At 39.2% G+C, this 27391-nt stretch overlaps 1 protein-coding gene across 1 annotated transcript in view; it reads left to right on the forward strand.

Annotated features, from left to right (window-relative positions):
• Positions 1–27391, forward strand: part of nr3c2 (nuclear receptor subfamily 3, group C, member 2) — a 79476-nt gene that overhangs the window by 37349 nt on the left and 14736 nt on the right. The window contains exons 3-6 of the mRNA XM_020628842.3: positions 9003–9130; positions 17265–17381; positions 22161–22505; positions 24191–24335. Of these exons, the coding sequence (XP_020484498.2) occupies positions 9003–9130; positions 17265–17381; positions 22161–22505; positions 24191–24335 (735 nt within the window). The remainder of the gene's footprint in view (positions 1–9002; positions 9131–17264; positions 17382–22160; positions 22506–24190; positions 24336–27391) is intronic.

Genomic DNA, 27391 nt, shown 5'->3' on the forward strand with positions numbered 1-27391 from the left:
CACTCATGCTGTCCTAAAACTTCTGTCCGTAACCATGTTTTTTCTTTCATGAAGCTGGGGCTGCAAAGAGTTGATTTATGTATTACTGAGTAAAAGGCAGCTACGGCTCCAGACGTGTCGAGGAAAAATCTGGATCCAGAGTGTAGATCAGAATGATACTGTTATCTGTTTCTGCCAATAAAACCGAGCCTCTTTTAAAACCACAAAGAAAACTCTAAGTGTGTGTGTGTGTGCGTGTGTGTGTGTGTGTGTGTGTGTGTGTGTGTGTGTGTGTGTGTGTGTGCATGCACGTCTGTGTCTTGTCTCATTTCTTTGTTTACACTCAAAACAGTGGATTTATAGCAGAAAGATAAACATAATTCGCTGTTATGGGGAAGGTCACTAAGAGTTTGCAGGCATAAGCCTTGGAGGGGAGACAACACAACAGATTGGAATTTAAAACAAGGAATGCAATCGCAGCTGGGATACCAGATTCTATCAGAAAGCAAATGTGCCATATTTGGAGTCAACTTTATTTTATTTGATGGCGAGTTGGCCTCATTTGTCCTGTTTTTTATCTATTGTATTTGAACTGAAATATCCTGCAAATTTAAAAGAGAGAAATGACTCCTCCTTCAAATCTGAATAATATAAGATAACCCTTAGTTTAGCAGCAGCAATGTGAAAAGAAATGGCAAAAAAAAGAGGAAAAGGGCACACGAAACGATTCATACAAGTAATCAAAACAGTTATGGATGTAAATAATTATTGCGTATGTTTGGTTTGTTATACATACACACAGTGCACACAAAAGTTGAACATGTTTTGAACATTGTAAGTTCCATATATTATTGCACATCAGTATTGGATGATTTCTCATTATGATTAATTTGCACAAGACCTGGTATTTGGACTTGAGCTTGTATAGTGCTTTTCTAATCTTCTAAATATTTTCACACCACAGTCACACACTGATGGCAGAGGCTGCAATGTACAGTATGTGCTATGTGTGTAAGTGCACATCATTATTAACTAATCCCATTCAAACACACTCACATGCCACTGTCACAGCAGTGGGGGCAATTTAGCTCACTTCAATATGTAACTGCTGAAGTGGGCAGCTAGGGGATCGAACCCCCTCTACCTTCTGGTTGAGAGTGGACCAACTCTACCACTGAGCAAAAGCCACCTCTTAAAATGTCCCATACTTGTAATGAACTTTATCCACTCCATTGCATTTTATGGTTGCACGAAACTCTCATGAAAAACATTTTGAGGTTGAATTTGTTTTCGTATCTTAAGAAGCAGCCAGTCGGAGTAGATTATATTTTAACCTTAACACAAGTGTAACAGAAGCCTGCCAAAGAGGAAATCTCATATTTCTGTATGCTCAGGTACTCTTCCCAATGCCAGGGTCACCTTCACCAGGAAAAATAAATCCCCAGTGGCTCTCTCACACTACCCATAAGACCTCTCTCCTCTTTGAGAGGCGGTGAGTGGGTGTCATCCTAATGTTTATACTGTCTGCTCATGGTTATGTAAGCCATTTTTTGTCCTCTTTCTCTTCCTCTACATCTCCCTCCGCTTGTTTAAACTAATCTACCTTTACCTCTCCAACAGGCCAAGTTGTGTGTGTGTTACATAAATATTCTTTGAGCTGGTCTAGCTTAAGGTTTTTCAGCATGCTAAGGTGTTTGTTACATAAATATTTTAGGGCAGAGCATAGAGTAAAGTACTGTACTGGGGACGCTGGGTTTCTTTTTTTTTTTTTTTCAGGGTTAAGGATGCTTCTCTTTCATGAGGTGCAGGTTAAGGAAGGCTGTGGTACTTGTCTGAACTATGCGTGTGTTAACAGCCTCTAGAAAGAGCGAGTCACTGTGTCTACTCTCAAACACACTCTCTCTCACACACACACACACACACACACACACACACACACACACACACACACACACACACAAACAAACACGTATTTGCCTCTACAGTGGGCGGCTTGCTCTGTAAATACAGTACAATAAGCGTGTGTGTGTGCGTGTGTTTGTTGCAGACAGCGTAACATGCATGACATGGCCATTGTTTTTCCATACAACAGAAGTCTCCCTGTGGTTCAGCTGCCTGTTTACAGACACGGACTCGGTCATGCTAATGTACTTCGGTGGGCCACTGGGTTCAATCGGACCACGTGGTGTGCCCACTGCTGTCCTCCATCACACAGCCATCTCTCAGCCCATTATTCAGCCAAGCCGTAATGATGTTATCTTGATAACCTCAGAATAACTACAGCACCCCTTGACTTCCTCGACATCTCTAATTTGTCTGTTCCCTTCGACTTCATGCTCCGTTTCCACGGCAACTAATTGTTCTAGTTATGCTATGCTCAGAGGACCTCTGGCCTTTTCTTGTGACCCATGTTGACCTGTTTATGGTTAATGGAGACCCTAGAATAAAGTCACAAAATAAATGTAAAAAAAACGAAACAGAAAGAAAAGAAACAGTTGGCTGCTTTAAATGACTGCTGTGAATATTAAGTGCACAATTACAGCTGCAGAAAAATGAGTCGGTAAAGCAACAGACACCCAAATCTGTTGCAACAGAAAATATTATTTATATAAAAACTCTTTACACAGTTAAATGAATGTATGGTTATAGGAGCATCATAATACGATAGTGAAAGACACAGGGATATAACATTGATAAACAAAAACACAGTTAGTTCTTGTTTAATTACATATAATATTTTTTATGAAATAGCATTCATTTAATTTAGTAAATATTTAAAAAAACATAATTTTAAAACCATTTTACATTACTGGTGGGAGAGCCAAACTCTCTGCCCTTTTCTCTGTTCCTCTCCTTAAGAAGTAGCTGGCTTGACCTATGGATGAAAATAGCATACGTAAACTGGCTATTTAAAAAAAGGTACTAAATGCTGCCTGCGATGGCTTTTACTGTGTTATCTAGACTGTATTAATATATTTATCACACTGTACCCACAACCGGTAAACGATCTATAGAACATTTTGGGAAAAAAATAAGTGTTGAAAGTCTCATCTCTTCTTGTGTTAAGACTTTTATGGCTTTACTGACTAGAATTTTTTTTTTTGAGTGTATGGACGCGTAATGTAAACATAAGTGGACCAACATAGAGTTTGGGATATCAAATTCCTTCTGTTAAAACAATGATCACAGTGGTGTACTTTATAATCCAGATGTTACAGTTTAAAATGCCTGAGATTACAAAATATAAATAAAAATGATGTTTATTATTACTTTTAAATAAAACTCTTAATTGTAAAGATAACCTCAAAGTCGCCCAGTATATGGCTGGGCAATTAATCAATTTGTAATTTCAATAACGCTTTTGGCTTCCCATGATCATGAAAACAAGATAATGGAAATCAAAAGATAACTGTGCTGCATGCCTTGTTTTGCTCATTTTGCCCAAAGGCTCTGTCATGTGTTAATGTTTTAATGTGTTTGTTGTTATATTTTGGCCACAAGACTACATCACCACTATCCCCCAAAAATGTTTATTATTTTTTATATTATTATTGTATATATTTTTTAAATCATTTATATGTATTTATATTTTCCCACCTATATCTATTTTAATTCATTGCTTGTAAAAGTGTTCAGAATGTTAAAGTGTTTAGAGAGTTTTAGTTTGATAAATGCATGTGATGCAGAGGTTGTAAAATCTAGGAGTAATAGTGTGAAATAATTGTGATCTCAATATTAATCAAAAACAATCGTGGTGATGATTTAAGCCATAAACAAACAGGCCTTGTCTCGTGATATGTTAGTCAACTATGACTAACACAACTAGTCAACAATGCATAAAGAACGCTTCCATATTTGCATATAGTTGCCATGTGTTACCATTTCACAAAAAACATCTAAAGTGGTTTAATTGATGAAAACTTAAAAGTTATCCAGCCCAAGATTGTTTAAAAAAAAATGTTTTTTTTCCCCAAATAATAGAAGAATTAAGCCGTGTTAGGACACCCCAGAGCATGAACTGTTGGGTGTCACAAGTCCATGGGAAAAGGAGGCGCAAACAAGATTTCCTGGTCATCTGATGTCAGAGATTTTTTGTCTTTGAAAGTAACCCTCCTTTTCACAACTAAACAGTAAAACATGGATTTAATTTGACTGCCTTCAGTAAAATTGAGATAAAGTAATTGGCAATTAGTTGCCATAAGGCGACACCATGCAGTAGAGTGTTCTCATTACATGTGTTGTAATTGTGTGTGAAACAAACAAACTTAACTCTTCCCAGATTCTGATAAACCTTTAGCCCGTCTTCTCTGGGCTTTGCTCTCGCTGATTTAACATTCCCTCCACAGCTGAGGGCCGAGATATTTGAATCGTTTGGAGAATGCTCCCAGTATGACAGCCGAAATTAATAGTAGAAAAGCGTCAGGCTAGTTTGAGCCCAAACATCTGTCCTGCGGTCTAGCTTCCTCACATTTTGGTGGGCACAGATCGCTTCTTCTGGATGTATTCTTGGATTGCTCTTTTTTTGTGTGATTTTTTTTAAATAATTTTCCTGAGCAGCAAAAGAAACTAATTTCTATGCGGTGGGAAGAAACAGATGTTGTGTACTTGACTCATCTGTATCCGCATGGGAAATAAACAGCAACTAAATCAGTAGTTAGCTTTGTGTGTTATCTTTAAAGAAGAAAGGACACTGAAAATAATGAAAGTGCTGTCCTGGGGTTTCATAGGAAGAGAAAGAAAGCAACAACTAGAGCAAAGAACAAGACCTTTGATCCATGCACAGTCCCATTGAGTAAGTCCGAGACTGTACCCAGAAATAGAGAACACATGGGGTCAATGAAAAGAAAGTTACAAGCCCAGAACACAGAACTAACCTGCACACATTTTTGGAGGTATTGTTTCAGGCATTTAGAATTTTTTTCAACACAAAATCTAAAATGTTGAATCGAAAAAATGCCTGTGTCAGATTGTTTGCAGGATTTCCAAAAACTGAAAACGCTAACATTCTCGTTGGAAATCTGCTTCTTCTGCACTTTAGCTTTACAACTTTAGATGAAGGGTTAAAAAAAAAAGTTCTGCTTGAACTGCCAGTCTTTACACGTTTATGACTTCCAGTGGTAAAAAATAATTATAGCTTTTGTTGTAACAGACAGAACTTGTAACTCAGAACTTGACAAGCTAAACAAGAAGGAGATTTATTTGGCTAGTCCGCATGGCCTGGTGGTTAGAAGGACGCTCACCATTTGACCACAACGCACCAATCTTGAAGACCTTTGGTGCAGGTCATCCCTTTATTCTCTCATCTCATGCGTACTTATGTCAGTAATGATCTCTGCACGTACTGAAAGCTGACAAACACAGGGTTAGCTTCTCTGCAGAAACAGACTCATGTTGGGAATGTCTGGTGGCTCATGTGTTTAGTTTCGGGGCTACTGGCAGAGTTGGATGCACAGTCACTGCAGCCTGGCCTGTCTGCTCTGGTTTCATAAGCAGAGAGAGAGAGAGAGAGAGAGAGAGAGAGAATGACCTATATAGTTCTCTGAGGGAGGGGAAGTCACCTTGTTGGTGGACGAGCGGGCGGGCATGGCAGGCTGGCAGGCAGCGACAAGGTTTTAATGTGGGGTGATATTGAAAGGGTTGAGCGCTGAGTAGATGTTAAAATCGTACTTTAGAGGGACTTCTCATGTGCTGCTGGTGTGCTTTTGGCCAGACAGTTTGTCTTTTTTGGTGTGGATTGTCTTCTTGTTCACACTACAACAATTTCTTATATCAGCTTTGATTATCATTGCCATAGTTGGTATTGTTAAAGTTCGTAACATTAACAACACAATTATTTGTGTTGGTATTGATACCATTAGTCTGTTAATCTGTTGTTAATTTTGTTGCGGTGTACATCTCATGTAATCTCATCTGTGTCCCTGTTAGCCTGTGGTCCTCCCTGTCTGTCTGTCTGTCTTTGTGTCTCCTTTTCATTCTGTCTTCCTCCCTGTTTGACTTCTTGTCATCCAGTCTGTGTGTCTGTCTTTCTCCAAGTCAGACTCCCTGTGTGTGTGTGTGCGTGCGTGCGTGCGTGCGTGCGTGCGTGCGTGCGTGCGTGCGTGCGTGCGTGCGTTCCTGTCTCCCAGTGTGTTCACTGTGTCTGTATGTCTAGCTTTGTGTCAGTCTGCCTGTCTATTTGTCTTCCTGTCTGTCTGTCTCTCTGACTGTCTGACCTCCTCCCTGTACATCTGTCTCCCAGTCTATCTGTCTCCATGTTTCTCTGTCTCTCTGTCTGTCTCTGTAAATCTCTCTCTTTCTATCTCTCCCTTTTCCCACTTGCTCGGCCAATCCTGTTCTGGCAGATGGCTGTTTATCAATGAGTCTGGTTCAACTCGAGGTTCTGCCTGTTCAGATAAAGTTCTTCTTTGCCACTGTTTCCAAATGCTTGCTCAGTTGAAAAATAACATTAGGTCTCTTGAAATAATGAATAATATGGTCTATCCTACTGTTTCTGCAGTCTTTGGATAACTTTTGTCATGATTTAGTGCTATATACTTTAAATATATATATATATATATATATACACTGTATATTGTTTAGTCATGGTGTGAAAAAGAAGATGTTGTGGAATAGTCGGTGGATAACCTGCTGGAAAACAAACCTTGACATGGATTAGATTTGCACACATATACACACACTCGCATTAGCTGAAACCACGGCCCGACGCCAGAAAGATCCAGTCAGACAAACACCTCACCAGAGACTCCTCTAAGCGTCCTAACAAATTGAATGTGTGTGTAGATGGACAAGAGGGAATTAGATCAGTGGTCCTGATTGTATCTGAGTGTGCTGTTGCTGTACCCCTTTCCAGCAAGTCCCCCTGGAGGAAATGTGTGTGCATGAGAGAGAGAGGGAGAGGGACGGAAGAGGAGAGAAAGAGAGCCTGGCAGCTGGTTTGATGAAGGATGTAAGGAGAATGTTAACCAGACAATCACCTTGCATGTTATTGATTGAGATGGGAGGGAGGTAATTAGCACAGAAAAGAAGGGGAAGCTGAGGCCACTTTCAATGTTTTGATACAAAGTGTTCTGTCTTTGTACCCATCTACATATTTGGGTTGATTTTGTGTGTATTTGTGTGTGTGTTCCTGTTATGTATAAAATAAATTAAACTGTATATCCTAAGAGCAACAACAAAACCATTCCATTCAGGGCTGTGAACAAACCGTATTATCAAATAATATGCAGATTTTTTTTTCCTCAAAAAAGGATTTTGTCTTATGAGCAAAAAAAAACATTTAAAAATATATCCAAAAATGAAGACAAAAAAAAAACACTTTTCAGATGTCAAATTTTTTTTTATGATTAATGACTGAGATATAGTAGCCAAATCTTATATTTAAGAGTTTGGAGACAGAAAATGCCTCATATTTCTGCTAAATTAATAACTGAAATAATGTTTTAGTATAGTTGGAAGATGTTATATTTTTAATAATTTCTATGATTCTTAAAAGGCTATCAGCCCGCCTGTTCTGTTCTCAAATCCACCTGTCACCCCCCATCCATCACTAATCTGCATCATCTGCATTTATCAGAGCTTAGTTTTAGAAACAGATTAAGCATTTATATCCAATGCATTAAGACTTAAACAGCTGAATTTATAGGTTGGCATAAAATATGCATACTACAGATACTAACCAGAGCTCCATTATATTCAATTTTGAAAAACCTTCTTGCAGAGGTGAGAAACATTTTTTGATCGGGAACATTTAAATTTGGTAATAAACCATTGTGACTGAGTTAAAAAATACCCAAACTATGTAGGGGTGACAGTGTTTCTAAATTGTGTCAGTTATGTCTTTAGAATTTCTGGAATTCCCTTTGTGCACATTATAAAGGTGCTCTATATAGTCTGATAACATTGGTGCACAAATGTATCTGTCAAACTGATACACTGACACTCACGTTGCCTTGTCGATCTTTTGGGACAAAATTAACCCAATTTTTGACTTTATTAATCTGCCATGGTAAGTGACTTTTAAGTAGGAATTTAATCAGCAAACCACAACCCCGACATCTAAGGCAGTAGGCCTGTTTAAATACAGTAGGCCCAGTACAAACAGGACAAACAAAGCAAAAGAACGTTTACTTAAGCCTAAGAAGAAAAGCAATGATTCAAATACAATGAATTCACCTTTAAACAACTTGAAGGGGACATTGTTCAGCCTCAGGTGCAACCTGCTTTTAGCTGCCTATTTTGCACCTGATGGCAGATTAACTGCTTGACGGCTATAATTCACTACATTTGGCGCTGAGTGTAACTGTTAACTTATTGACACATTTAGCTATGCATCAGTGAGATCAGGTTGCACATCCTGAGCTTTAATGGTCATGTAATTATAGTGCATCAGTCAGTAGTGAGAGCAGTGTGTGATGCCAAAGTAAACGATGCCCAGGTAGAGCTGCACCAGACTGTCATCAATTCAATTAGAATCAGTTGTTTTTCCTGTTAGCTGTGGCTGCAGGGTAAATGACAACAACATGGCATGCTACTTAAAGTACAGATATTCAAGCAAATATTAATCCTCAACTTTGACATTTGACTGGGATCACAGTTTACACTATCACACAACAAACTTTTGGCTCGATTAGGGATTAAATTCAATTCTTTTCCTGTGCCTCCCTTTTTATGCCAGAAAGGGGGACAAGTGTTTTGGATCCAACTTAAATTTGACATCCTGCTCTGTGTCTCTCCGCTTATTGAATTTGAATAATCTCCTCTATAAATCTGTCACTGTCATCTCTGTAAGCCATGTGATGCTATAAATCATCGCAAAGTGCAAAGCCCCCCTGCTCTTGGCTGGCAGACATATTTATGGCCAGCTTCATTGCTTTGCTACTGTACTGCTGGTTGTAAAAATCCAGAATGGTTCACAGTTTGCACCAGGAAGGAGATAGTCTTGGTTTTTATTTTGATGTTAGCTCTTTTAATAATTCATGTTGATTGATATCACCTGTCTGAAAACGTGTGTTTGTGTCTTTCAGCTCGCCGCTGAGGCAACCTTCCTCAACGGCCAAAGTGTGTCTGGTCTGTGGAGACGAGGCGTCAGGGTGCCACTACGGTGTGGTGACGTGTGGGAGCTGCAAAGTCTTCTTCAAAAGAGCAGTGGAAGGTACCGCAGTAACTCATATTCAATAAAGACAACACTGGGGGGGAAGGACTACAGCAGCTAGTGCTCAACAACAAGAACATCTAAAAGGTTTCTGTTTGCCCCAAAATGATAGAACTTACCCCTTTGGATTGAAGTGAATTGATTTAATTGCTCAAAGTGAATTTATATTCTTTTGAAAATACAGTCAGTCTGCATCTGTTTGTATTTTCTATATTTCAAACACATTTCTCTATGTGGTGAATGTGTCACTTAAAGTGGTTGAGTTTTATTTGCAAGCTGTTTAAAAATGCAAACTAAGAGGTTAGGATGTTTTTGGTTGAAGTCTGCCGAGCGCTAATGGCTATTGTACTTTTCTCACGCTTAGGGATTTAAAAAAAAAAAAAAAAGAAGAAGGAAAATCCATGTCTTACTGTTATTGCTTTGAGAAGAGTGACATAAGTGGTTTAAACTCTTAAGTCTAAAGCTAATATTTGGGTAACTGTAAGAGGAATAAGCTGCTGTGCCAGATTTATTCTGTTATTCAGTGTATTTCAATCACAGTCAGTGAGCCAAAAATTGTTGCAGTGAATATTATGTTATTTTCAAACAATATCAGTGACAGTCTTGGCTTGCAAAATTATTGGCAGATGTTTTGTTCAATATACTGACAATAGTTAGTCGGGATGAAGTTACCTCAAGAAAATTTCAATTTGTGGTGCTTACATCTTTCACACCGAGAAGTGAGAAAATCTTTGCCGTCAGTCCTTCTTCACACATTTCCAGATTATCACTTATTTCCTGTTAGAACTTTTTAGACGTTGTAGATCTCAAAGGTCAGAAACATGGTGCAAAGTATTTTGTTCACTCCATATAAAGCTGTATTTCTTCTAAGAATGATTAACTAATATCTTAGTTTATTTGCACTTAACTGTTTTAACAAACAAACCTGTGTTGAATCTCTGTGGACTTTGCACAATATTATGTAAAAAAGATTTAAATGACTCAAAACATTTGGTATATTATATTTATAGACTTGAGTGGCACATTGAATGAAATGAAAACACTGAGTGGGTAATTCTCCTGCAGCAGGCCCTTTATGTTATATTTAGCTAGGGGAAAATCAGCAGCAGCCATAATGTCCTTTTCATTTTGTGCCTGTTGCCTGAGGCGTTGGCCTAACTCATTAAGATGAGTGTCTGAATGCAAAACAGCCGCTCACAGATCGAGGAGCAGGGGGGGGGGGAAAGCAAACACGTCTAACTGCCAGCCATCAGGCCCTCTAGGTGTTTTCCTGACCATTGGAGGAATTGCGCTCGTTCCCAATCAAATCATGCCTTAATTTGATGATATTTAGGCAGCGTCATTACGGAGACCTGAAACCAGATTATGTGTCTGGGGTTATCGAATCAGGCATGGCTTGTTCTTGCTTCAAGCTAGGCCCACAGAGAGCCTTTAGCAGATCCTTATAATCTGACTTTGTGTGAGTGGGCTGGTCAGGTTAGGCTTTGAAGAGTTCAGATCTAGATGGGCTCTTTGATTAAACTCCTTAACCCCTATTTGTCTCTCGTGTTGAACATAATTATTCTGAAAGCGACTCATTGATTGTGTGATTCCCTTTAAATTGAATGCAGCAATCTCTTCACAAGCCTCTCTCAGCTTCTGATTTCCCCTTTATTCTGCCCCGCAGAACGGCTGCAACTGTGCAAACTCGCTTAGCGTAATAAGGGCCGCCCACACAGGCCTGTGATGTCATCAAGGTTGTGCGTACGCCCTTGTGAAGTGCAAAGATAGCTGTTACCTTACTTGACCCCTCCACAGCTGCTGCTGAGGTGGAACGAGAAAGAGAGAGTAATAAGGTAGAGGTAGGCAAAGGATGAAAAAACGGAGAGAAGAATTTTGCAAAGTGAAGAGCGATAGAGGACAGTGAAACAGATACATCCAGGGCGGGGGGCGGGGGGGGGGGAGAGGTGGGGAGAGGAAGGACAAAGAAAAAGTCAGACGCAGACAGAGAGATAAAGAGAGGAGGAGCTGAGAGAGAGGAAGAATCAGGGAGAAGGGTGGAAAGCGATGTGTCAGCAGCCAGCGCCAGAGAGGTGTAAGCTAGGACGTGAGGAGACGTTTCACTCCTCCCCAATCCCAGTATTTCCTCCTCCTTCTCCTCCTCTTTCCTCTCAGAGTTAAAAGCTTAGGCTAGGCGTGTAAGATATAAAAAGAAGACTGCAGAGAGTGGGCATCAGTGTGAGGGGAATAATCCAGCCTGTGCTTAATTTCTTTTGGCACGGCTTGCCTCTGGGGGACATAACTTTTTTTGGTCGTCTGTAGCTCATTAGACGACTAACTGACTCTCAGCCCTTTAATACAGAGCTAGTTAGCATTCTGGAGTCATCAACAAATCATTTTACACTGTGGAGGGTCGTCTTTCCCCTTTATACGAGTCACACAAGGTGTTGTTTGGTAGCTTTTTTTTCTTTCATCACTGCGGCTTGGCCAAGTTATTCTTTGAAGTCTGTGTTTTGGGTTTACATTTGGACCATCTGTTTGGAATATCCAGTGGCCACAAGGGCCTCTTACAGTCCACCTCAAGAGGACATATATTCACTCAGCTTAATTTCTGTCTTATCCACCAGAAGGCAGCGGCAACTGTACATGATGAAGTGTATAACCATGGTCCCTGGAAGCGTATAGAAGTACTTCATTATGCACGGTGTGCGCTTGGCTGTGAGCTTCAACATGCCGGCCTCAATTCATTCTTTAAGCGTTCACACGCTTATTTCATAAAATAATCATCCATTCAAATCCCAAGAAGTCTTCAAGTTTATTTTTCACTCGCACTATTTAGAAAGGAGTTTGAACTTTGATGAAGCGAACTAGTTTTGCAGCTGTTTTGCTACTGTTGATGCAACTTTCTCATGAAAACTTCGCAGCCAGTTTTCAGGCTCTATTGAAATGAAGGAATTCTTCAGTATAAACAATGCCAAACTGTATGGGAAAAATGCCTTCTGACACAAAACAACAGTTTGTTAATATGAGTTACATCACTAATGAAATGTGGAAATAGCTGAACACATTCATATGTGCTTCTCTCCTGCATCTGCATTCACTCCACTTAAGAGCAGTTTGTTGATATAAGCCAGCTGCACCTAATAATCGGCTGCATGTGGAGCACATTTGAAGACTTGAAGGCAGCCCTTATTATGCACATGTCATCAGTGGCTTGGCATGTCTGGTCTTTGTAATAATACTAGGCCCTACTTTTAGCTTGCTTGTTGTTTTTCCTGTTCTCTTATTGAACTGGGAGGTTTTGAGAGGTGCACGTCAGCCTTGTTATGGCCTCACTGTGTTCTGCAATGTTACTGGGTCGTGGTTTCCATGGCGCTGGTGTCAATCTAAGAACCTATTCTTTGGTACCGCCTCTGTGGGAGAGTTCACCTAAGGACACAGCTTGCAGAGTTTCTGCTCTGACTGGCAGTTCAGCCGTCCAATCATGTCTTTTCAGCCCGGGCTGAGGGAATAAAGGCCTCCTTCCACAGCGAATGCTGCAGGTTGTGTGTGTCTGTGTATGTATGTGTGTGTGTGTGTGCCGTGCATGCATGTGTGTGTGTGTGCAGCTCATGTAACAACGGTTGGAGTGAAGCCATTTAGCAGGCGGTGTTGCTCTGATCCTAGATCCCAAACACATCTTCAAACACACAGCTTCTCTGATCTAAAACTACATGCAAATATGTTTACAGGGACACACTTAGCATGCAAACGTGCGCGTGTACTTTTCTTCATAAGTAGAAGGGTTCGTAAGGTGTACAACTTCAGGTAGAACTTTAATCGGTACAGCTTACTGTAAGTAGTGTATATGTGTGACCTACATTGCTAATGCAGTTAGGTTGCAGCCTGAGGAGGGTCTCTAATGCAACCTAGATACATTTAATTTTACAGTCTGTGTGTTTTATTTACAACTTAATAAATAAACACATGGGCTACAATATATCAGAGCTGCAACTAATGGTGATGTTACTTTAACACAAACAGGCCATTTTTATATTCTTAGCCTTTAAAATACATGCAAAAATAAATATCCCTTACACTCTTTCAGAAGCTAATTTGGCATATTGAATCTGCTTGTGTTGTCAATTTAATTAAAAAATGTATTAAACACAGACATACTGGGGGGCAGGTAGCCTAGTGATTAGTGTGCGCACCCCATGGACAGAGAGGCTTTAGTCCTCCATGCGGGCGACCCAGGTTCGAATCCGACCTGTGGCTCCTTTCCCACATGTAATTCCCCACTCTCTCTTGTCCCTGATTTCCAACTCTACCCACTGCTCTGTCTCTACAATAAAGGCATAAAAAGCCAAAAAAAGCCAAAAAAACCAGACACACAGCAACTTATTGGCATTTTTGTTTTTCAGATACTTTATTCACTAAGTTGCTGTTAAAATTTACTCTGGATTGCCTATTTTTTTTTTTTTTTTTGCATTTTTCTGTATTACATTAGCAGGTGCGTTGTATGCTTTGTGCATGTATGATGATATAACTCACTCATGTATGCACAGACTTCTTCCTCCTGCCCTCATATTTCCCCAGACCCAGGCTGACTTGCAGGCCTGCTTGCTCTGCAGAGGATATAATCTGACCTCCATCTTTTCCTGCTTCCAGTGATACCTTTGTTCTTTGACATTAATGCAAAAAGGATTCAGCGCAGCCAGAGAGTTACACCTGTTGTGTTCAACCAAATAAGCCGCTACAATCTGATGGGGTTTATCTGTGTGTGTTCACTGGTGATTTGTTTATTACACACACAATACAAACTGGTGTGCATTATTTTCCTATGCCATTATTGATCATTTCACTACATACTGTTTTTTTTATTGTTTTTTTATTGGAAATTAAAATACACCTATTCACACATATAAAACAGTAGCAGAAAAAGAATGGAAATGATTTTAAAACAGCTCTGATGTTGTAAGCCTATAGTTTGAAAGACAGTTAGCAGCTAGCCCTCTTTTATTTGTTTGATTTGAAAGAAAGTTAAATAAAAAATGTTAGACTCTAAGTTTCTAATTTGTACCAACTAATATGTGAATGTCTTGACAAATAATCGGTGAAGTGCCTACTGCTAGAATAAATGTATAATGTATTATAAGAGAACTGTCTGATTCTGAAAATGACACCTCCAGACTCCATATTGTTGCCTAAATACCGGTAATTATTAAATTCATAATGTACAAAAGCAATAGGTAATAGGTATGTAATAGGAACATTTCTGTTTGAAGGAAATGCACAGGAAAATAGTTTGTGATATAGTATTATAGATGTCTTACCATAAGTAAACAAAAAAAGCATCTTTACTGCAACTTCTGCACCCTCTTTACAACAATCCAGACAGGAAAACTTAATTGTGTAGAGCCCCATCCAGCAAAGCTGTTTGTGTGTCGTCCAAAAAACTGAAGCAGCAGAACTATTGCAAGGCAGTGATTTGCATACCATTGGTTCTGTGGTAACAAAAAATTATGTCTCTGGGAAGCCTGTTTTTTGGTTTTTGGTATTTTTGCGGCTCTGTAATTAAGGTTTTCCTAAACACCACAGCATAATTGACTGAATGCTTTGTGAGAGGATTATTAAATTACAATAATCTGTGGGACTGAAATGATTTTTTTTTTTTTTTTTTAGCAAATCCTGTAGCAAGATTACTCTATCTGTAAAGTTTGGCATTTAAATGTTTGGGCCTATCAGAATTTACTCGCTTTTGGAAAGAGCCTCTAGTGGCTATTTTAGGACCTGCATTTTTTGCACTATTTTTCAAAGCCCCTGAGAATGCTTTTTGGTCATACATCATCTTGTGTTTGCAGTATCAGCTTCCAAAGACAAGAAACCTGAAGCCCATCTGAATTCCACTTACGGTGGACTCATAGTAGTATTATTGATATGGCTCAAATACTATATCTAAGTGGCTTCTTTTTTCCACAATCGAGGGTATTACCACGTGTGTCTGCTGGCTATTTAAAACTGTGAGGTCGAAGGCAGCATTTTTAACATTTTTTTTTGGCTGGAAGATCAGATGTAGAGTAGCTGTGCAGGTGGCAGTAGCATTGCACTGCAGGGCAGATAGCTCTTGCTAAGGTGAGTGACCAAGAGGAAACAGTGTTTCCTTCTCAAAAGAAAGTCCTCATACATTTGTATGCTGAAGCTGACAGACCACAGAGACTACTATGAGGGTTGTTTCCAGATTGTGAGATCATTTGCTAAAAGTAGACTTGAGTGGACTCCATTAAATGAACAATGCTGACAGAGTGTTCATTGTACCAAAAGATGGGTGTTTTGAGAATGATGTCAAATTTAATAAAGCATCTGAGCAATCTATATCTACTTATCTTTAGTTTTTTAATGAAAATGTCTTGGATTTGGAGTAACTGTACATGTCTGCTATTAAAGCAGAAGATGTGGATTTTAGTATAATCACCAGTGAACAAGCACCAGCCTGCAACATGAAGGGATGATAAGCAAATGCACATATGCAGAGGTACACATGCTGTGCAAGGGCATGTGAGTGTATGCACAAAATGTGCATGGATAAAAAAAAAATCTCTCATGAACACACCAAAAAACCCACACACACGCACGATCATTTCGCGACTTTGCCTGTCTCATGAAGTGTATTTCACTCCAACAATTGTTAACAAGATTCACAGGAATGAGCAAAGCATTTGACATGAAGGCTCCAGAGTTTGCAAAATTGCCATTTGGTCCAGCCTATCCAAGTGAGAGTGTGTATGCGTGTATATTCAAGTGTGTATGCATGAACAAGGGGGGGTTGGGGATGGGGGACGGCTGCGTTGTGTTTCCTGTGTCGCAGTTTACTGTTTTTTAGAGCAAGAAAAATGGGCTTATGTAACGGTCATGTGATTTAGCCAGAAATAGTGGTGGGGCTACAGCTGCTGCCTCTCCTCCTGCAGCTCGGTTCCTTGGCTTTTGGCAGCAGCCAGACAGACACACTGCGCTCAAGTCCTGCTCACTCGGAAAACAACTTCTGCTCAGTCCTACACACAAACACAAATAATGTACTGAGGATGCAACAAAGGCAATGCACAGAATGTACATGTTTAAGCACACGGCATGTAAACAAGGCACAGGCTTTTCATGCTGAAGCGTGAGCCAGAAAACTCTAAAGTAAACGATACAAGATGCAGGAAACTGCAAACATGTACATGCATACAACCATATATACAGTCAGATATGAAAGCACAGTTTTATGGAGCCAAGCCAAGTGCTGAGGTCACTGGGGTCAGTTAACCGCTCTATACCACTCCATCTGGGTTGTGTGGTAAGTTTCATGCATGTGTATTAATTTGTGAAGCAGATACAAGATTTGCAGTTTGTTTTTTTTCAAATAGCCAAGTGGAGCAGCCTTGGCTATGCGAGAGTGTGTGTGAATTTGTGTATGTGTGTGTGTGTGTGTGTTTGTGTTTGTGTGTGTGTGTGTGTGTGAGAGAGAGAGAGAGAGAGCGTAAATGACTGTACGTGTGCGCCTGTGTGTGGGCGTATGGCGCTCTGAGGCTGGCGGACGTGTGGAAAAAGGGAAAAAGGAGGGATGGAGACACAAGCGTAGAGAAGACGGAGAGAGAGTGGAGGAGGAGGAGGAGAGGAGCTGTACAGTGAAGAATTAGTGGAGCGGAAGGAAGCGCTCTGAAATGGGAGATCATTGGGTTTAGCTAAGGGCTAGGCAGGAGGCAGGAGGGATTCTCGCCATGTTAGCATCACTGTCAGGAATAGTCGAGCTGCAGCCAGTGTCCTGGTTCTGGCAAATATTAATACCCCCATGCCACATACTGTAAAATACACCATTAGTTATGTGTTGTAGAATGTGAGAGCGGAAAAATCTCTTTTTCAATCGGGTTCATGAGATGATCATGAAATGTAGATGTCACACATTTCATGTTTTTTTCCTGTGTTGACCTACATGATAATGAGATAGATATTCTACAGCTAAATCAAATATTTACTTCTCTTCTTGTTGGCAAGAGAGAACAAAATGTATTCTGTATTGCAAAAGCTTAGTTTCCTTTTCTCTAAGCTCCATCCTTGTGTAAATTGTTCTGTTTTACGCCAAACTGCACATATATGGTTAACTATCATACTGACTCTGTAACTTGTCTTTCTTTAGGTCAGCACAACTACCTGTGTGCCGGAAGAAACGACTGCATCATCGACAAGATCCGCAGGAAAAACTGTCCGGCGTGCCGCGTACGGAAGTGTCTCCAGGCCGGGATGAACCTTGGAGGTGAGGAGTCACAAACTCATTACAGATTTGCCCTGTCACATATCTCAGATGTGACATTTGAGTCAGCCTCGCTCTGCTCAGAAGAAACGATCGAGATGAAAAAGTGGGTCTTGTTGTAGCCACAGGAGGCCCGAGGATGCTGAGTCATAAGATGTTTGTGTGTATGTGTGAGGGGATATGCTATATCTGGGCACAATATGCATAATGCATCCACAGAAGGTGTAGATCTACTGTACTCCAAACAATGTCAGCTGACAGAGCCTGCAGACAAGTTACAGTGTTGTGTTTTTTTTTTTTAGGAAAGACGCTGTAGTTGTGAGCGCTGTGGTAATGTATTCATTTATTGCCTGTGGCTTATTCAGATTCAGGGTCGCTGTTGCAAACATGAGGCTAAACGCATACTTTAGACTGTAGGATTTCAGACTAGAGTTATTGAAATTACAAATTATTTTCAGTCTTATACCCCTCAAGTTATCTGAATTTACATAGCATGCTGTACATTTGAATGTAAATGTTTAGAAAAGTCTAGATTAGGTAACTGTAAATGCCTTCAAATCATTTGAGTAAACAAGGGTGACCAAAGAAACAGATGACACACACACACACACACACACACACACACACACACACACACACACACAGGTAACCTGGCTTGTCTGCTTTATGCTTTTGCATTTTAATGAGATTTTTCTGTGGCAGTGCGAGAAGACCCTAATGAACAGTAATGGAATAGTGCTGAAACCCCTTTCCTTTCTTGATGATCATCACCTCATTTTCACATTTTTTATGTATAAAAACTGTCACATTAGTCAATTTAACATTCTTACACAAATTTCTGTCATTACACATTTTAGTAGTTGTATCTATTAAATTATGTAATTAGAGGATGTTGTCAAAGCAGTTAATATAAAATAATTTAAATCTTGGTGGATCATTTGGAACGATGGGCAGAGTTCGGGATTTAGGCCAAAATCATAGAGTCTTGGATTAACGCCTGAGTAAACCCTCATGACAATTTGAGGGGAAAAAAATGGACCTCATTCAGTATTGATTTTTGACTCAACTAGACGTTTGAAGGGTTAACCAAGCTATTCTCAATCATTCTGGGCTGCTATCAAACTCATAAGGGCTGAAAAGACGATTTTGAATACTTTGATATTTGCAGTAAGATGTAAAATATGGATGGGATTGTTGCTTTCCAATCAGGACCACAATAGAGAGAGAGACAAGTCTGCAGAGAGAAGGGGCAGCTGACAGTTAAACAAGGAAACCAAAAAAATCCATGCACTTGAATTTTTTGTTTGTTTGTAGTCAGCACTTAACAGGTAACACTTAAATCTAAATCCTTTAAAAACAACCAGTTTGAGCCTGGCTTTACTTTATAGTCTGTACTATATACTGTACTGCCTTTATATTATAAACTGTACCACTTTTAAGTGAGGCTACTTGTAATTAAAAACTCAGTAACCTGTATAGACATCGTTACTGTCAGCTTTCTCTTCAAACTAAGTTAAATTCTACTTCCTTTGAGTTACTGAATAATAAAAAAAGGGTTCAAAGGCCCATAACTGGAACAGTGGCCTCACCCTTTTACAGCTGGTTTCCTTTGTGAATCATCAATCCCATTACAGAAAAGTGACGCTATTGATAAATCTTTATCAACAAAACAATCATTATTTGAAACATGTGGAAATCAATTCCATCCATGTGTTTACAGACAAGAAACACATTGTATGCATAATGTAATATAAAAGTGTCCTTAACATTGGAAGAACTACTGTATTTTTTTATTTTTTTATTTGGCGCTATTTCTAGGATGGCAGTCAGAATGCTTGGTTCGTGTCAACAGCTATACAGTATAAATAACTCTTAGAGAGTAGTCACTTAAAATGAAGTACTCACAATGAGGCCAAACATAACTAAGTACTACAATATCTGTGGCAAGAATTCTCTTGACGATATTTAGTTCAGAGCCCTGTGCTTTGAATATTAGACTTTACAAGACTTTACAAAGATTATATCTTGGAATTAAATGAAACCTCCTTTATAAAATGGATGAATGGATATTGAATTTTCTGCACTGTTAATTTATTAATAGTTATTTTCTATGACTTGTTTGATTAGTTTGTACTTCTGTTAACAAAACGTATGTGAAATGGATAATGGAGTGAATACAGACTGTTAACAGAGTCCATCACTCTTCACAAGCATACACAGTGTTCACACATTAAGGCAGCTGGGGAGTGACATTAATAAACTCACTTGAAGCCTTTTTGATAACAATTTGCTTAAGAAATGCTTAATGGGAGAAGGAGCGGTGTTGAAATGGTGTTTGGTAAAGTGTAGAGAAAGGGTTAAAGGAAGAGTGCAGCAGCAGCTAAGCACAACATCTTAAATAGACCAACCCATGTCACTCAATCACTCATGGGTAACACTACAACTCCTAGAAAATGCACATCAACCTCAGACCAAAGACAACCGGAGAGGGATGCCAAAAAATAAAGAATACCACATTAGATATAGAGTCTCAAAGCAATAAGTGTACCATGGGGACAATTCACTGACAACAACTGATGTGAAATGCATTTAAAACCAATAATAATAATGTGTGAATCTGAATCATGCTGCCAGGTCAATTTAGAAGCAGATGATCAGAAACCTGATTATAATACAAGAAGAAAACATGGCTCTGAGTAAACATCTCAGTCTAGTAAAATGTGTTGTACTGTTGAAAAACCGCAGATGACCATGAGTCATAAATAGAAGCTTAAAGTTGCCAATGAGTGTGGCTGTATGTTTATGAGCAGCAGTGTAATCTGTTTAATGGGAGCAAAGCCTTGATAGCCTAAATTCTGTTAAGAATAGAAAGTTGTCTGATTCTGAAAGTCAAAATTGAAAAAGGAAAATGTTTTCATATAGTGCTAAATGCCAAGTTTTGTGGGGGGGAAAAGAATGTTAACCAAGGTTATGCATGGGGAAACAATAGAGTAAATAAAGTGATGTGTTAGCTGTTGAAAAAAACAACTGTTATGTAAATATATTCCAGTTGAGAAAGTACACTAGTATCTAACAACCCATGTAAAGTAATTAAAACTAATTCTGCCAAGTGCTTTTCACAAAATCACCAGTACCACCACTGTGGAAAGATCACACACCACAACAAACTTAAACCAAATAGGTCATTTCGGTTCCCAGGGTCCTGTGTTCACTAACATTTTAAGAAACTGTTAAGATATGTCGCTGTAGTTTTAATATTGAAAAGGAATGATGTTGAAACACTTTTAAAATCTGTCTTAAAAAATGTCTGAATGGTGTTAAAATATCTCAGTCCTTGTGGAGATCATTATTTAAAGTCAAGAAAACCTGCTTACCTGCAAACTTGAGTGGTGTAGGCCTACCTGTAGGCTATACCATTGTAGGTTGGTGATTTCTGCATATTAAAAACACAACTGAGAACATGAAACTTTTATAGAGATCTCCTCAGTTTGTCAAATTATGACGCTATTGAGCGGTGGAACATTGTTCCCTTGGAGGATAGGCTAGCTAGCTACATTTGGTGAATCACAAAATAGCTTAGAGCAATGCTAATACAAGCAGTTTTATAGAAGCAGAACTTAGCAGCCAACAGACAGCATGACCAGAGAGCTGTGAAAACTTTAACTCTACTATGCAAGAACAGCTAAAACAATACTGAAACAAATCTAGTACACAGGAGCGATAAACCGACATATTAGCCACATGGCATTCCTTTAGCATGTTAGCTAGCAAGAAGCAAAAACTGACTGTGGTATCGTGCTGAAGCAGTATATCCCAGGCATTTAAAGCGATACAAATATAATTATATAATATAATTTGTCTAAAAACACAGAGACTGGGAAAGGAAAGGTTCATCCTATTTTTTTCATGTAGTGATTGAGGACACATTGAATACTTGAAGCAGCAACTAACATTAGCTAATTCAGACCTTTTCAGCAGACCCTGTAGAGAGGCCTTAAAGCACATGGTGACATGTTAGCTTGTTAATGAAATGCTAAATCATTAGCAGCAGTCAGATAAACCAGAATAGGTTTAATGAAGCAGTGTAGCAGCAGCAGAACTGGCTAATCATTTCATTTACCTCAAGGAAACAGCCTTACTGCACAGAGGGTGTGAATTTTATGTATATGAATATGTACAATGTGTCTATGTGTGAGTGTCACAGCATGCCCTGGTACTGACTTCCTGAGCAATCTGAGAGGTTTCACTTAATGAGCTGTATGGATGCACAGTATTTTGCATTTAGCCTATATGCTTTTATTTATTCATGTGCTTATCATCCCTGATAGCTCTCTATCTCTGTTAATTAAACAGAAAGGGGAATATTTAAATAATATTTGCTTGGGTTTTAACGGGACCTCTTTAGAGTAGGACACTTTCCAATTGTTGATTCACCACCCCCCCGCCATTGTGAGTCACAGTGAAGCTTCCTTGGGGCTTTCTTTTTCTTCAGATACAAGGCTAGCACATTCTTTTGAAAAACAACTGGTGAAATAACAGCATGCCTGATTGCTGTCATTTTTTTCTTCCTTCTAAAATTGACATTTACAGTTAAAGTTGTTATCGCAAATGTATTTTTGCACCCATATATGCCTACTATATTTTATGCTATAAATACATATTTCAATTAATTTAAACTACACTGTGTCGTATGTGTCAAACTGCAATTATAACCTCAGATTGTGAATGTTAGAAACTCCACCATCAACTATGTGTTAATGAGGACCGTTGTGTTCCCCACAGCACGAAAGTCCAAGAAGTTAGGGAAGCTGAAGGGAGTCAACGAAGACCTGCAGGGCTCTAAGGATGGCCAAACTGCTACAAGTGGTGTTGGAGGCGGTTACCTTTCCTCAGAGAAGGAGCTGAACGCCAGCGCTGCCAATGCCCTGGTACCCCATGGGCCCGGTGTGGTCACACCTTTTCTGCCGCCCTCCATCTGCAGTGTGTTGGAGCTGATTGAGCCTGAAGAGGTGTATTCAGGCTATGACAACACGCAGCCTGACACCACCGACCACCTGCTGTCCAGCCTCAACCGCCTGGCCGGAAAGCAGATGGTACGCATGGTGAAGTGGGCCAAAGTACTTCCAGGTTGGTGACCATTAGAGCCCCTAAATGCTATTTATGTTAGTTGTTTAAGACCATATAGAAACAAACAAACAAACAAGAATTGTGTAAATTATCTAAAGGTTGTATTTGATGGCTATGGTTGTAGTATGTTTTAGTCATGCTGCTGGTCAGATTTCCAGTCAATAAAAAATGCTGGACAGGGTTAATAGGTATGAGTAGAAATTGTTTTTAAATTTTATATTTTTAGCTCAACACAATGTATGTAACTTGTAACAATGTAACTTGTTACAAGTGCATTTGAGCCATTTTACATTTTTATATCATATCTTGTAAGCATACAAATAAATTAAGTCAATTTTATTCATGGATAATTACAAAAATGCCAAGAGTAAAAATATCATAATAATAATAAATAAGAGGGAAAAGGAGGAGGGGGGTGATACTGTCATTATTTTGGAAATTAATGAAGATCACTTGTCTGCATCTTCACTTTTGATCTCTACATTTAAGAAATACAACACTGTTAGATTATTCAGAGGTGCTTGATTTTAATTTAAAATATTAGGTCAGGAAATTGTCATGTAAAGCCTCAACAGGATTAAACAGGCAATCCTATTATACCATTCCATTGAATCAAGATTAAGACTCCCAAACAGAACTCATTTACATTACCGTTGTAAGATGTTGAGTTAAACACAAGATCTAATGTCTATCTCATTAATATTTTACCTCTAAACCACAGCACAGGAAGGAATAAAATGTTTGAAAAGGGATAAACAAGTTCCCCTTAAATGCCCGTCGGGAGGAGACATTTTGAAAGATGCCTCACAGGTAGCTCTTTGAGGCTGTTTAATTTGCTGTATTGCAAATATTTGATACGTCCATGGTGTCTGCTTGCCATATCCGGACATATAAATAGAAGGGGAGCCAGACAGAAGGGTCAAAATGAGTACCTTCGACTTTCAGATATGCCACTGCATGCATTCGGATTCTCTTGTGTGGAGGGTTGACATGCAGCGAAAATTGAATATTGTTGTTGGTGCCAACAATACCTTCTCAAGAAAGTCAGACTTTTTTTGGCGCTACCTTATTAGCAACATCTTCATTGATACCTCTTTACCTCTAAATTCTCCCGCCAACATCGAACATATAAATTAAACTCTATACTAGGATCACATTTGATCAATCATTGAATCAATTATGAGCCAGCCCTGTGTGCTCTTTATTAACCGTATAGCATTTGATACACCTATTCCACAATTTTTTTCTATGTGATTGTATCTTGCATATTAACCAACAAAGTCCCTAAACCTTGATAAGCGACTTGCGTGTCCTCAGTTGGCCTCTATTTTGCATGAGGAGGAGTTTCTGGCTAGAGTTTGATTGAGATTTTGGCATATTTCCTATTCGGCTCTATTTTTGGAGCTCAATAGACAACAAGCCAATAACTGGAGGCCCTTTCGGGATTTGCATGAAACAAAAATGGGTGACTACCTCTCAGTGGTTATTATGCCTACACAAATATTGGCACAGAAAGCACACAGTAGCAAAGATACACAGTAAGTTTGTAAACACATGAACAAACAAACAGGTACACACACGCCTCTCAAGTTGGTGCTCAACTCAAAATGCTTTTTATCAATGCCTGCCACATTAACACTGCATCTGTCTCTACTGTGTGTGTGTGTGTGTTTTGTGTGTGTTAGGTTTCCGGGGCCTGCCGATTGAGGACCAAATCACCCTGATCCAGTACTCATGGATGTGTCTGTCCTCCTTCTGCCTCAGCTGGCGCTCCTACAAACACACCAACGGACAGATGCTCTACTTTGCCCCTGACCTCATCTTCAACGAGTAGGTTTACATTTTCCAATCTGCAGTACACCACACACATAAAACTGATGTTATTGAATTCTCTTCGTCCTGACATCTAGTAGTTAAACACATATAAGTTCTGCCTGTTTCTTCAAGCATTCCTTTTCATTTGTATTAGTGTAAATACAGTCTTAAAATAAATGTGGTGTTGTCTGATGTCCTCTGGGATTCCCAACACAAATACATAATGTATTACAAATGTGAGAGGGAGTAGTTTGTTTTTCCAAAGAATATAATTAGTGGATACAATAATTGGTTGAACAGTCAGGCTTTGACTATTAGTGCTTGGTAGCATCTGCTATTTTCAGCAACTCATCACATGCAAATTTATGCATAAACATCTATTTGCCAGTGGAATTTGGAGAGTAAGGAGTGTATTCTCCTGCTGTACTATTTTAAGGATTCCATTAACATACCTGAAAACTATTTATTTGAAGGCTACAAATTAGATTTTTGTTTAGCTGTGATGTTGCTTTAAGGCTAAAAGGTAACTAATACAAGGTCATAATCTTTCCCTTGATTTCTAACACTTTACAGGGAAAATGTGTTTGTTTTTTTGTTCCCTAATTGCTTCAGGCATGGACAATCAAAGCATAACAAGCAAGTCAATGGCCCACTTCATCTGTGCTAATATGTTTGAAAAGGAGCGAAAGAGGAAAGGAGGTAGATGCCGGCCTTTTTAGTTTGAAGTGTGGAGCATGGCAGATGATGAATTGAACATTAAACAGGAACCACTGTTGGCATCGTGCTGCAGAGGAGCAGGTTCAATCAGGGACAGGTTTCAAAGCGCCAACTATTAGCTTATGTAAGTCTGTGTCAGTAGGTCAGTTTGTTCTATTTAAATAAATAAATAAACAAACAAAAGCAGCGACGCATGTCATTGTGCAACACAACGTCCGACTCTGTGAGCCTGAGTTGCATCACAGACAGCTGAGTACAGTTGTAGTAGTTTAACCACACAAGGGAATGATCGGATGTTTTACTTAATGAAAAGTGGATCAAACATTTTATGACGAATGATGTTATTCTTTTTTGTGAAATGAATATTGGTTTTCAAGCAAATCTAATTTTGTTGTTAAGATTTACCAGCTTCAGTCGTTTGGCAATTAATGTTAAAAAGAAATTGAAATTAAATTGAAATTTTTCCTTTAAATGAATATGTCATATATTTACCCCAAAAAATGTAGATACTGTGCAGTAGGCTGCTGCTGCTTCCTAAGATGCATTTACTATCAGATGAGGCTGGTATTCAGCTTGACAGAGCAGAGGACATGTAGACTGGCTGGAGATGGTGATGACTTGGATTTGGTGACATGCTTGCTGCTCTGTAAAGGCAGCCTTGATGTCACTGTCTTCCTGTCTTTGTCTTTCTTGGCATGTTTTATCAGATCAAGGTATTTTACCTGCCTGTTCAGAAGTCTATAGTTGTTTACTTTATCAATAATTCTGTTAAAAATAGGGAAAAGTCCTATCAGTCTTTTAGGGTTTGACACTGTACACTTGTTCCCATTGCTACTTATACCTATAGGGCATTCAGGCATTTATTGAACACTATCCACTCTCCCTGCTATTAGAGCATAAACGGTCACTGATTGAGAATAAATTCTGCAAAACAAATGTGCACTTTATATTAAAGACAGAGTTCATTTAGTATTGGATGCATGATAAATTCATGCAGATTCATGCAAGAGGTAAAAAAAAAAAGAAGACATTTCCCTTAATGTTGTGTTGGATAGATTGTTAACTATATTCATAGAGCAAATACAGTTTTTTTATTCATTTTTATATTAAATTTAGTAACAGTCACACACAGGAGTGTGCTAACGCTCTATCACTGGCTTACAGATACAAAGACAGTAAAAGTCATTGAGATGAGCACTTTTAATGTCATTTTTTAGGGTAAATATTGAATTAGCTTGTCAGCTGTAACACATTGAGCCAATAGGATTTGACCCATAAATGTCAGTTCATATGATGCTTGTACCTTAATTATCAATATGTTACAAAATGCAGTCTGTCCTTGGTTTGGGATTGGTCTTCACTGGATCCAGATGATTTAAAATGTTTCACTGTTCTGCCAGCTCAGCTGTCAATCAAACACACTGTCCCACCCACACAGAAGCTTGAAGACTATATAAAGGATCACTTCTCATTATTTTAGGTATTGCTCTGGACATAGTTTCTTTAACAAATTTCTTCTTGCAGCAAAAAGGTGGGCCTGAACTTCCCTTTAGCCTTAGCTCATCCTGAATATTTTACCATAGAAACAGAAAAAAAGCAGCGAGTTCAAGAAAGAGAAACAGAGTCAGAGCGAGACAGAGACAGAGACATAGGGAGACGAGGAAAAGTCAGGGAGCGGGAGGAAAGGAGAGACATGCCAGGCTGCCAGTTTTTTTTTTTTTCCTCAATCCTTCCTCCCCAAAAACCAGCAGCTCATTTTGGGCAGTGATTCAGCAAAAATTGATTTCAGGAAGAGAGTGCGAGTGTGGAGGGAGAGAAAACGTGTGGAGACTTTAGAAACTCCAGCCCAAAGTTGTTTCAAATGATGCTCTGCTGCACTTTGCAAAACTGCTCACATACACGCTGCTGCTCAGAGGGGAGACAGGTCTGCTCCTCTCCCAGATGCTGTCACACTTTATCAGTTATTTAGGCCGACAGACACAGCCATATACCGTAAAGTATTATTCTATCTTGTGCTTTAATGGGAACATTATGCACTTATTTCTAATCCGTCCTCTTCCCAAAATACTCAGTGTAGTTGTTATCAGAGCGAAATCTCCTCCCTCACCGCCTGTGTAATGATGCAAATCCACTGTATTGGGGATAAAAACTGCAGCCTCTTTCATGTCAAGCCACAGCACTTGCATTTAATTACTGTAGTCTCGATGTGATGGTGATTTATAGCAGAGAAAATCGCCATCAGAAGCCAGAGATTCCCCGTGAATCTGTGACATCTGCAGAACACATTTCTGATTGGCTCATGCTTGATCCTTTCTAATGTTTCTTTCCTGTTTTTGTGAATTCTGTGATGTAAC

The sequence above is a fragment of the Labrus bergylta genome, chromosome 1 (genome assembly GCF_963930695.1).
Source record: "Labrus bergylta chromosome 1, fLabBer1.1, whole genome shotgun sequence".
NCBI classification, from domain to species: domain Eukaryota; kingdom Metazoa; phylum Chordata; class Actinopteri; order Labriformes; family Labridae; genus Labrus; species Labrus bergylta.